The sequence below is a fragment of the Budorcas taxicolor genome, chromosome 18, assembly GCF_023091745.1.
Source record: "Budorcas taxicolor isolate Tak-1 chromosome 18, Takin1.1, whole genome shotgun sequence".
Taxonomy (NCBI): domain Eukaryota; kingdom Metazoa; phylum Chordata; class Mammalia; order Artiodactyla; family Bovidae; genus Budorcas; species Budorcas taxicolor.
In genome coordinates this window covers 16,670,375-16,682,577 of record NC_068927.1, presented here as the reverse complement: position 1 = coordinate 16,682,577, position 12,203 = coordinate 16,670,375, and the positions used below count along the sequence as shown (strand labels likewise).

The following is a 12,203-nucleotide window of genomic DNA, read 5'->3' as shown; positions in this document are numbered from 1 at the left end:
CTGGGGTTCTTGCTGAAACACAGATTCCAATCCAGCAGATCTGGGGATAGGGGAGAAACTGCATTTCTAACAAGCTCCTGGTCCCTGGACTATACTTTGAGAGCTTGGGGCTAGAAGACAGGTTGCAGTCTAGTGGGCTGTGGGCCAAATTTTGTCTAGGAAATAAGGTTTTTCAGAGTTGCATAGTGTCTACATTTTAAAAAGTTGTGGGACTTCCCTGGAGGTCCGGTGATTAAGACTTTACCTTCCAAAGGAGGGGGTGCGGGTTCAATCCCTGGTCGGGGAGCTAAGATTGAACATGCCTTGCAGCCGAAAAACCAAAAAACATAAAACGGAAGCCATATTGTAACAAATTCAATAAAGACTTTTAAAATGGTCCACATTAAAAAAAAACCTTAAAAAAATTTTTTTAAGTTGCTAACAGGTTAAAGTCAGGTATTTTCACATAAAATTCTGAATCTGTCTTCTCCATTCATCATTCTCTATCACATCACTGAATTTTATTTTATTAGTAGTATCTTTCATAATTGAATTTTGCTTATAAATTGAATTTTTTTGTTTGTTGTGTGTCTCCCTAGGCTGTGAACACCATGCAGGCAGGACCTTGTCTGTCCTGTTTGCCCCTGCTTCCCTTGAGCCTAGAGCAGGGTCTGGCACACAGTCTATACTTTCTATATTTATTATTTGTCAAGTGAATCAGCACATGCGCTTTCCTATGAGCTTGAAGTAAGTGCTAGAGTCCACACATTGCCTTCTTCACTCACTTGAGTTACCTCCTGAGGAAGACAGACTCAGGACAGTGTCCTTGGGAGCCCCCTGTGTTCAGGAATCTGAGGCGGAGGAAGAGGAATGAGGCAGGGAGGACCAGAACAGGGAGGGCCCGGAGGCCACCGGAGGAAAGACAGTGGAGCGGGCGTGCTGAACCATGAGTGCTGCTGCGGGCGGAGGCCGACAGGCACGAGGGACAGTGGGCCTCTGGGGGAAGCTACTGGCCAGTAAGAAAGCAGGAGAGAAAATGCCAAAATCTTGGTTCCCTGTCTACTGATGCCAAATAGAAATATGGAGACAGAGTTTGGAGGAAATAGGATGGAGTAGCTTTACTATTTTTGCCAGGAAAAAGGGAAACACAGCAGACTAAGGCCTCAAGAACTGTGGCCCCCTTCTCAGGAATACTGCTACTGCTAAGTCACTTCAGTCGTGTCCGACTCTGTACCACCCCATAGACAGCAGCCCACCAGGCTCCCGTCCCTGGGATTCTCCAGGCAAGAACACTGGAGTGGGTTGCCATTTTCTTCTCCAATGCATAAAAGTGAAAGTGAAGTCACTCAGTCGTGTCCGACCCTCAGCGACCCCATGGACTGCAGCCCACCAGGCTCCTCCGTCCATGGGATTTTCCAGGCAAGAGTACTGGAGTGGGGTGCCATATTCTCAGGAATAAGGAGAGGTTTATATCCTCTTGAAGTCTGTGCTTTCTTTTCTTTCTTTCTTTTGTAAGGTTTCAAAATGGCCACAGCTGGCATCAGGCAACTCAACAACCAGGTCTGGTGACCTGAAGTTATCCACCTATGTCTTTCTTTTTGAAATGCTGAATGCTACAAGAGAGTGTAGGAGGACACGAATGCCAGGTGCAAATATAATCTATATGGAGTCAGAGAGTAATTTTCTGTGTGAAGGACAAGTCCAGCTACAAGCGTTTGTGGATAGTAACAGCTACAGACTAACCAAGATTGTTTAACTCTTGTAGGCCTGTTTGGCTGGTATGTGCCAAAGGCTGTTCACTCATTCCTATTTTGCTGCAACAGGAATGATTTGGTGCTATCCAGAAGGAAAGTATAGAGGTAGTATCTCAAGACTTCAGCTGGGCTTTGGAAGTTTCTAGGAGAGGGCAGTCAGTTTTGAGCCCCTGTGTAGACAGAGTCTAAGGACCTAGTGCCGGAAAAGAGACTGAAGATATAAAAAAGACTGGGAATAATGGGTGCCACTCCACCTAAGGCAGATGGAAGGCTGAGATGGGCTGCAGATGGAGAGATTGGAAAAAAAGAATTAAAAAACCCTTTCATCAGGATAAGGGGTAGAGGGCAGGGAAAGCAAACTCCTAAGACATGTGTGCTCCTGAAAGGTCTCCATTTAGGGGAAAGCTCTCAAAACCTTCCATATAATCCATGCAAGCATAGGTTGCACAGGACACGTATCCAGTTTAATAAATGATTTGTCCTTTGCGGAGTTTGCAGCAACCCAGGTGTTCATCTGACTCTGTGGCCACATGTTCATTTCCAAGATTTTTTCCAGAAGCAATATCTTGACGGCTGATGAAATATTCTGTAATTGAACAAGGAGAGAACTATGTTGTCTCCAGCACAGACAGGGATGGGTGAGTAGAAATCCCTCCACTTGTGGGGTTTGTGGCAGTAGGGTTAAAAGGTGACTTATGAGAAAGATAACTTAGTCTTCAAGGCCTGATGCTAGTCTTGATTTTATTGTTTTATGTGTTTCCCCCTTGTGGTGCTCAATAAATATTCGTTCAGTGAACAAATAAATGGAAGGTCAGACTCTGTATATGAGAGTCAAAGAAATCTTGTTTTCTGGAAAAGCTAGCTGAATTAAGTGCAGGTTTTTATAGTCACCTCTTCGGTTCCATTTCATTTCAGCTGTGAGGGATCTGAGAGACTTTAGCCCAAGGTTTTCCTTAAAGGCATTAAGTGGAAATGTCTTCCCTGTGATGACACTGTCCTGACCAGGCCCTTGTCTTTCTGTGGGTCTCACCCTTCCTGGTGTTCTGGTAACCCCTGCCATTGCTGGCCATCTCAACTCTGACTAGTAATGATCTGGCAGAGCCATTAAAGGGTGGGTTCAGGAATTTGACTGGTTTCTAATACCGGCTTTGCTGGGTTAACTTGGGCACTGCTTATTTTCTTGGTGACTCTGCTTCCTCATCTGTAAAATGGGAATAGTAAAATTTCTTTCCTCATAGGATAGTTTTTGAAGATTGAATAAGACACTGTAGGTAAAATATGCAGAAAGGTGTCTTGCACACAGTACTCAATAAATGTTAGCTATTATCATTGGAGGTTATATCTGTTGTTGATTAATAAATGTGGGTAAAACATACTTTTACATACCTAATATAATTTGATATTTTTTGAAAATATCCTCCTTGTGTAGATAGTCAAAGAAAGAGAAGGGGAAAGAGAAAGCCAGAGAGCAACAGATTTTTGGTGGTGAAAGGTTTGGAACCATCTAGGTCAATATATTATTAGAATTGAAGATGCTCTTCTGAGAGGTGAAGTGGTAATAATGGAAGAAACAAGTCTAAATACTGTTTTTTGACTCTCAAGCCAGTGCCTTTTCCACTCTACCCCACTCCAGGTATGGCTTGTTATTTTTTTGGAAATTATCCCAAATTATGTCCTAATTTAACTTCATACAAGTTCACCCCAGTAAACAAAAAGAGCAAGCTCTTGGACGAGAACAGCAGTCCACCAGGCCAGTAGATAGCGCCCAGACTCTCCCCTCCAGGGTGGGTGGAGACTGAAGGGGGCGGGGCTCGTGCCGACACCCGGGCCACCCCAGCCTTCCTTTAATTGGTCCCAGGGCCTCGGCCCACTATCCAATTAGAAGCGGCTGCGTCATCACATTACTGGGCAGGGAGGCCGCCCGCGGAAATTTGAAATGGCTGACGGATTGCTGGCGGGTGGTGGGCTGGGGTCGGAAGCGATGGCGCCGGAGCCCGAGCTTCCTGGGTGGGCGGCCGAGGAGGAGCTGGAGCGCCTGGAGAAAGGTGAGCACCCGCCGTGCGGGAGGAGCCGCCGTCTGCGACAGACCGTGTCGGCAGCGCGGGGGGCGTTGGGGCGCAGGCCTTCCGGACCTGGCTGGCCTGGGTGGCGGCTGTGACTGGGCCAGGCCCCGACCCACTCTCTGGACGTCGAATCGGGAGGTACCCAGGACACCTCTCCTCCTCGCCCAATCTGGCCTCAGCTTCCTCGAGACTGGAGGGACTGGGGCGGGGCGGGGATCCCTACTGTTGCTGTCTGGGTGTCCCTCCACCCCGCCCTGCCCCGCCCTTGTGCGCGAGTTTGTGTGTTTAGAGTGGACGCATATTTTTTATTTGCATCTCAAAGGAGATCACGTACCACTGTCCCCTTTCCCGAAAGAAAAGAAGCTTGGACGCTTGGCCTAGAGAGCAGTACTGAGCATTGAGAGCAGGTGACGTGCCCGAAGGAAGGGGAGCCAATTTGTGACACAGTGTAAAAAAATAGAACCCAGGTCTAATTCTCAGTCCTTTCTGTCTCTTCTTGGAGACTCCGTTTTTCCCCCCTGATATTTTAAGGTGGTTCAGGCTTTTACTTTAACATTTTCAGTTGTATTGTGTAGTGGCAAGAGTCCTGGAGAAGTGAGAAAACCTTAAGTGGAACTTAATTCCACTACTCACCCCTCTTTGTGATCTGGCAACAGTCAGGTGACTTCAGTTTTCTCATCTGCAAAACAGATGAGGTAGTAGTGTTGCTGAGTGGTGAAGATTAAGTGAAGTAATGTGTGAAAAGTATTTCAGATCGGCTCTGAACACACATAACGTAAAATTTACCATCTTAACCATTTTTGACATGGATTCAGTCCCTGGGTTGGGAAGATAATCTGGAATATGAAATGGCAACCCACTCTTGGATTCTTGCCTGAAAAATCATATAGACAGAGGAGCCTGGCAGGCTAGAGACCATGGGGTGGCGGAGTTGGTTAGCCACTGAGTACCTAACCAGTTTTAAGTGTACATTAAGTGGTATTAAACACATTCACATTGTTGTGTAGCCATCACCACCAGCTGTTACTATGACTCTCTTCATCTTGTACACTGAAACTCTGTACCACCTGTTACTATGATTCTTCTCATTTTGTAAACTGAAACTCTGTACCTGTTGAATAATAACTCCACATTCGCCCCTCTCCCGAGCCCTTGGCAACTACCATTATACGTTCTGCCTTGATGGTTTTGACTACTTTAAGTACCTCATATCAGTGGAATTACACAGTATTTGTCTTTCTGTGACTGACTGGCTTATTTCACTCCGCCTAATGTTCATCCAGCATAATCGTAAATCTCTTCCTTTTTTAAAGCTAAATAGTTTTAGCTGTGAACATGCATGTACAAATATCTCTTGGAGACCCTGCTTTAAATTGCTGGGTCATATGGTAATTCTATTTTTAAATTTTTGAAGAATCACTGTAAGTTTTCCATAGTGGCTATACCATTTTACATGCCTACCAACAGCCCACAAGGGTTCCTGTTTCTCCACATCTTTAACAACATTTGTTTTCTTGGTAGCTTCTCATTGTTTTTTGGCTAATAGTCACCTAATGGGTGTGAGATGGAGTATTATTTCTTTAAAAAACATATCTATATTATGTGATGGATGGTGTGAAATAGTTTATTCTCTTAATTGAAGTTGGCATACTATTTTCATCTTCCCGAGGTTCAGAGAGATTTTCACACATTTGATAAGGTATTGATGTCCTCTGAAGCTCAGGTATATTGGTGTCTATGAGCCGGAAACCCTAGTGTACACCTTGGTTATCTTGTTGCCAAGTCCAAACTCACTTCCTGCCCTCTGCACCACAGGCCAATAAATTGAGACAGGAGTTGTTGGCACAAGGAATAGTGACTTTATTTGGAAAGCCAGCAGACCGAGAGGATTGTGGACTAGTGTCCCAGAGAACCCTCTTGCCAAAGTTAGAATTCAGCTTTCCTTTATACTGAAAGGGGAGAGGGTGTGGCTGGTTGTTGCACACTTCTTTGTTTCAGAAGCCTTTATTCTTGCAGCTGTTGGGTAGGTCAAGTCATGATGTTTCTTTAAACCTTCAACAAAGCAAATGTTATTCTTTGTTCTGCAATGTTTTATCTGTATATGAATGGGGAAAAGTTGTTATACCTTTAAAGGTCAGAGCCTTGAGAATGGGCTATCCTGTCTATTTCAGGCTATAGGCAACATTCTTGTATCAAAGTAATAGAATACAAAGATTAAAGTACAAGAAACAGATCCAATATGGAGTCAGATTTGTTCTTCCCTGTTACAGTCTGTGGGGTCGCATAATTCTGGTGCCCTAAACTGGGGCAAAGAAGTGGAAGGAGGGAGAAATATAAGGGATGGGGGAAGAGAAAGAGACTCCTGCTAAAAGTCTCAGATAACCTTCCTGAAACCACTGGAAAGGACTTAGCTGATCTAAATGCTATCCTCAGCATGTTGATTTCTTATAGTGGTCATTTTTAAATGACCGCTGTTAAAAACATCATATTACACAGAATTAGGTATGCCACTAGCTCAGTCACGCCTTGTGAAACATAATTACATACAGCCCAAACCTAATTCGATTAGCATTTTCTAATCCTTTCGTTAGACACAGGCACTGAAATTAAAGAGGAGAAACCTAGTAGCTTTGGTGAAGTAAGTGAAAGTGAAGTCACTCAGTCATGTTCGACTCTTTGCGACGGACCCCATGGACTGTAGCCTACCAGGCTCCTCCAACCATGGGACTTTCCATGGATAACCCACTGGAGTGGGTTGCGATTTCCTTCTCCAGGAGATCTTCCTGACCCAGGGATTGAACCTGGTCTCCTGCACTGTAGCAGACGCTTTACCATCTGAACTACCAGGGGAGTCCATTGGCAGGTCGATATAAACCCCCTGCCATAAGCCCTGTGAGGTCACCGTGGAACTGCAGAACAGGGCTCCTCGCTTGATTTGTGTGGGGCATGTCATTCATTCACACAAGCACACTGTAGAGTTAGTAAATTATAGCAGAAAACATGGTCGCTAGGAGAACAAAGAACTAGAGCAAGCATCCTTGCCATGTCCTAAAGAATCCCCAACGGGCCCCCAAGATGAAAGGTTGCTGCTGAACCACAAAAGACGCCCAGATTCTTGGCCTCTGGAGGAGAAGAACTCAATCTGGGGCCAGTGACGAGGCTTGATCGCTCAGAGCTTTTGTGTAATAAAGTTTTATTAAAGTATAAAAGAGATAGATGTTATGCATTATTAAGAGTGCATATCCGTGTTTATTGAGTGGTATTGACAGGTGATATTGTAGAAATTAAAGGGAAGTTTCAATTTGTCTTGAGATGATATATCGGAAACCACCTCTACATTTAATACAGCTTTATGGAATTTTTTTTTTTTAATGATTGTAAGATATTTGACCATTATGAGTTGCTTTGCTGTTGTTATTCAGTCCCTCAGTTGTGTCTGACTCTTTGCAACCTCATGGACTGCAGTACACCAGGCTTTCCTGTCCTTCACCATCTCCCGGAGCTTGCTCAAACTCATGTCCATTGATGCCATCCAACCATCTCATCCTCCATCATCCCCTTCTCCTGCCTTCAATCTTCCCCAGCATCAGGGTGTTTTCCAGTGAGTCGGCTCTTCCCATCACACGGCCAAAGTATTGGAGCTTCACCTTCAGCGTCAGTCCTTCAATGAATATTCAGGGTTGATTTCCTTTAGAATCGGCTAGTTTGGTCTCCTTGCTGTCCAAGGGACTCTCGAGAGTCTTCTCAAGTGCCACAGTTCAAAGATACCAATTCTGCGCTCAGCCTTTTTTCTTGTCCAGCTCTCACATCCATACATGACTACTGAAAAAACCACTTAACTATATGGACCTTTGTGGGCAAGTAATATATCTGCTTTTTAATACATTGCCTAGGTTTGTCATTGTTTTTCTTCCTCTATAGCTGTAGTAATAATCATAGCTATATCTTCTGAAGGAGAACTTGGGTGATTTCCACTAAATTAAAAAACAACCCTCTTTCTTTGCCTCACAGAACAGCAACAAAAACCTAACCCATGGAAGATTTTAAGTTCTTAACTGTTTTGAAGTAAAACTTGAGTTTTGAGATATTTTTAAATTTAGAAAAAAAAATTTTTTTGATAGTGATAGAGGTAAGTAAAAGCATTATATCCAAATCCTTGTTTATATTTTATTTGAAATTTCTAAGCAAATATATGAAAATAGAAGCGGTTGGTAGGCATTCGAGGTATCTGGGATAGTAGCACCTGACTGTTTTTGTTGCTCTCTTAGGTTTGTTTGAAAATGAAGATTCATGCAGTGATTGCAGTGATCATGCTAAACCAGGTAGTAGCTTACAAAGCTTTGTGCCAGAAGGAAAAACTCATTTCCCAGAAATGTTCCAGACAAGTCAACTTTTGTTCTATGAGCGATTCAGAGCTTATCAAGATTACATTTTAGGTGAGTAGGTCCTTTTTTTTTTTGCTTCTTTTATCTCTTAATTTACAGGTCGATTGTTTCAGTTCCTCAGACTGCCATTGCTGGTTCTGAGAAAGTAGACTTACAAGGATTTATTAACCTCTCTCTGCTTTACGCTGTCTCAATTCTTATTGTGTTTAATTTGTTTGTAGCTGACTGCAAGGCCTCTGAGGTAAAAGAATTCACAGCTGAGTTCTTAGAGAAGGTCCTTGAACCATCTGGATGGCGGGCAGTCTGGCGCACTAATGTGTTTGAGGTGCTAGTTGAGGTAAATTTAATTCTGTTGTTAAGACATTTATCTCTACCTAAAAACACTTTCCCTCAGACTGTTGTAACCAAAGTGCTTATTTTTAATTAAGATTTATGAGCTGATTGAAAATGGCATGTTTTTTCACACCTAATTGCTGTGGTGTAAGAAGTGTTCTGCAAATTTTAAAGGCAACTGAAGAGGGAATTGGGGTGGTTTAAGTTTCACTGTCCTTTGCAAAAGGGAAATAGACTAGAAACCTATGAAGCGGGGGAGGTATTTGAGACCATTTAAAAAATAAGATGCCTAATTATAAAGTCAGTGGGGTTTGAATTAATTTTTTATAAAGTCAGTTGGGTTTGAATTAATTTTTTATCTTCTTAGTTGTAGCCCATTAAAGTAGCTCAAACCAAGTAGGCATTTTAAAACTAGCCTATTTTTTGCCTAACAGATTTGTAGGTATGTAGTTAATCTATTGATATTATGTTCCACTGCAGAAAGTAAAAACAGTCTTATTTTTCAACTGGCTGGGCCTTTTACATTAAATTTGCACTCTACTTACAGCTGTGAATTTTTCTCAGTGTTTGTTAACTGAACCACAAAAAAACCCCATTAAACTAAAATGGTAAACCAGGGAGTGTGTGTACAGCTTGTATCTGCAGCCCCTTTAGAAAATGACATCACATCCTACAGTGATTGTATATGAGGCAGTGGTTTGCAAGCAGCTGCTGCTCATGGATGTTTAAATTTTGGATTATGCTAATACCTTTGGTTGCAGTTCAGGCCATTAAGTTGATTATGATAGTAAGCCCTCCCCTCAACATACCTCAGTTCTCTAAAAGCAGCCAAAATCATTATTTTAGAAGAGAAATGTGCCATTCCCCTGCATTCCTCTAATGCATCGCATATACTAGAGGTCTGGTTTTGGCTTTCTGGCCTCTCATTGTTAGATAACATGTAAAAGCCAAGCTCCTTCAGTGCCCTTCCTGTCCTGATCTTGCCTCTCTTGTCCCCTCCTGCTGCCCCTACCTCATTTCCTTCCTTTTGTTCCAGCAAGAAAAACTGCTTCTCTGCTCTTCAGCTGCCAACCTCATCTCTTCCTCAGGGCCTTTTCATCTTTCCTCCTCTTGAAACAGCTGCTTCCTTTTCATCCCAGCTCCAAAGAGACTTCCCCAACCCTCCCAGTAAAACCAGACCACCACCCCTGCTACTTATTCTTTGTCACATACTTGTTGCCACCTTATTTGTCACTTTGATTACAATGTCAGCTCCATGTGGGTACAAGCCAGGTCTGTTCTGTTTGTCCTTATGTATGGAAGAAGGCTCTCCACTCCCATTTCATGCTTTAAAAAAGAAATCAGGCTGTAAATAGTGTTTTAGATGTATCTTAATTTTGATTTGTGTATGTTAAGTCACATTTTAAATTTCAGGTCACAGATGTAGACTTCACAGCTTTGAAGGCAGTGGTGAGGCTTGCCGACCCGTACCTCTGTGAATCGCAAGTGAGCGCTTTTACTTTGGAGTGTATGAAAGAACTCCTTGATCTGAAGGAATACCGGTTGCCCCTGCAGGAGCTGTGGGTGGTGTTTGATGATTCTGGATTATTTGACCAGACAGCACTTGCAATTGAGCATGTCAGGTAGGAATAGAGGTTGATAAAAGTAACCTTGTGGCCAAAAACTTTGGATGAAATGCTATAATTCTGGTCTGTATTATACCTAGATTTAAAGCTCAAACTGTAAATCTGGTCACTGCAGACGTCTATTAAAATATTCAAAGATAGAGGGATCTTTTTTAAATTAAAGAATGATTTCAATGTTTAAAATTTTCATTTTGAGCTAATTTCAAACTTACAGAAAAGTTGAGAAAAATAGTACTAGGGATTCCTGTATAGCCTTTTCTCAGTGTCCCCAAATATTAACAAAAGACAGGGGATTCTTAATTTGGTTTGTATATGTTTAGAAACTGCCTAAAAATTCTGGATGCTAAGGCTATAGTTGATACACTTAAATATAAGGAAAGGAAAGAAACTGATATACCATCACCTATGCACTGATAAGACTAACATACAATGTTTTCACGGATGTGTCTAGCCAAAGATGTTTTCTCAGGCCACTTCTGCGATCCTTAGAGGGGATGTGCATGCCTTTCAACCTTTTTTGGCTGAGTTGGTTTCCTCTTGTACAGGTGCATGCCTTGTCCCTTAAATGAGAAGGAAAACTCATACCTCATGTTTTCTTTAGTTTCAGAGAACTTTTTTTGTCAGATAGTTCCTGATACAGATAGTTCTTTTGAATCATCTTTTTATATTTACTAAGGAAGGCTTATTTTTGGCTATTTGAAAGTGGACTTATATTCCTCCACAAACTGGAAGACTGGATAATATAAAGGTCATGTTAATAATGCTGCTTGGTGTTGTGTAGTTCAAAAAGTAATTTCCAGTTTCTATACCGTTCGTGAGTTAACCTGGTTTTGTTGAACTTAATTTGATACTCTACAAAGAAGCAAAGTGTCTTGCACCCTATCTCTGACACTTCATGGAAGATTTCTAATTGTGTTCAAGGACATTCAACCGTAGTTATTCAATATTAGGCCAAACAATATAAATCTAAAGAACTGGCTTATGTCCAGAACCAAAATAACTCCCTTATGTTTCTCTCACTTTAAAAAGCTGTCAACTGAGACATTTGAAAGTAAAGGAAATGTATTAGGAAATTAGAAATCAGGGAGTTAATCTCATGGGTATAGAAGTTGGTAGAAAGACAAGTATCTGGAATTAGTATTATTTGAAGGAGAACCTGGCTAAATTATTCTTCACTTTGAGGGCTCAGATTCTGATCACTGTCAAGAAAAGGTCAGATTATAAGAGTCTTCATTTGTTCATTTTATTCAGTAAGTATTTCAGTGCTGCGTCTTGAGTTGAGGATGAGACTTGAGTGGTGCACAAAACAGGCACAGTCACCATCACCAGGGAGTTGGCAATGTAAATGTGGGAGATGAAACTTGGTGAAATAATCACATAAAGATGTGTGTGTGATTGGAAACTGCAGGGAGTGCTGTGAGGGATTACAGAGTGTTCTAAGACTAGCTCAGGTTTCTGTAATATGGTTATTACCTGAGGAAATGGTATTGGAACTTGGGTCTGAAGGGTTTGCTAGGTGAAAGTTGTGGCGGCAGGGTGGAGGAAGAAACATGTTGGGAAGCTCTGAATTTAAGGAGCCAAAAGCCCAGATTGGTTGGAACGCAGACAGTGATAGATGAGACTTAGGAAACCAGCTTAGAGGTTATCAGGGGTCAGAAGACACAGGGATTTGTTAGCCAATGAATCATTTTTGTCTTCAAGTGCAATGGGAAACCCGTGAAGGGTTTTCAATCAAGGGAGAATATGATCAGCTTTTTATTTAAAAGTTTCGTTCTGGCTGCTGTGTAGAAAGTAAATGGAGGGGGAACAGGTAGAGAGACCAGTTAAGAGACAGAGTGGACTGGAGTGGAGATATAGCAAATACAGATTAGGCTTATTGAGAAAGTAGGATGGCTAAGACTTGATGGTGGAATGGATATGGGAGAAGGCAAGGATGACTCCCAAGTTTCTGTCTCGAGAGGATAAACACTGGTGGAAGTGCAGATGTGCATGAAAGGTGATTGACCAGTTTTGAGCTGGGTCATGAAGTGTACATATAAGATTGTGTGTTAGTCGCTCAGTCCT

At 42.3% G+C, this 12,203-nt stretch overlaps 1 protein-coding gene across 1 annotated transcript in view; it reads left to right on the top strand.

Moving 5' to 3' along the window:
- The first annotated feature begins 3,669 nt into the window (after positions 1–3,669).
- SHCBP1 (SHC binding and spindle associated 1) overlaps positions 3,670–12,203 on the top strand; it is a 30,073-nt gene continuing 21,539 nt past the window's right edge. Inside the window, exons 1-4 of the mRNA XM_052656594.1 lie at positions 3,670–3,778; positions 8,065–8,232; positions 8,403–8,518; positions 9,928–10,136. Of these exons, the coding sequence (XP_052512554.1) occupies positions 3,670–3,778; positions 8,065–8,232; positions 8,403–8,518; positions 9,928–10,136 (602 nt within the window). The remainder of the gene's footprint in view (positions 3,779–8,064; positions 8,233–8,402; positions 8,519–9,927; positions 10,137–12,203) is intronic.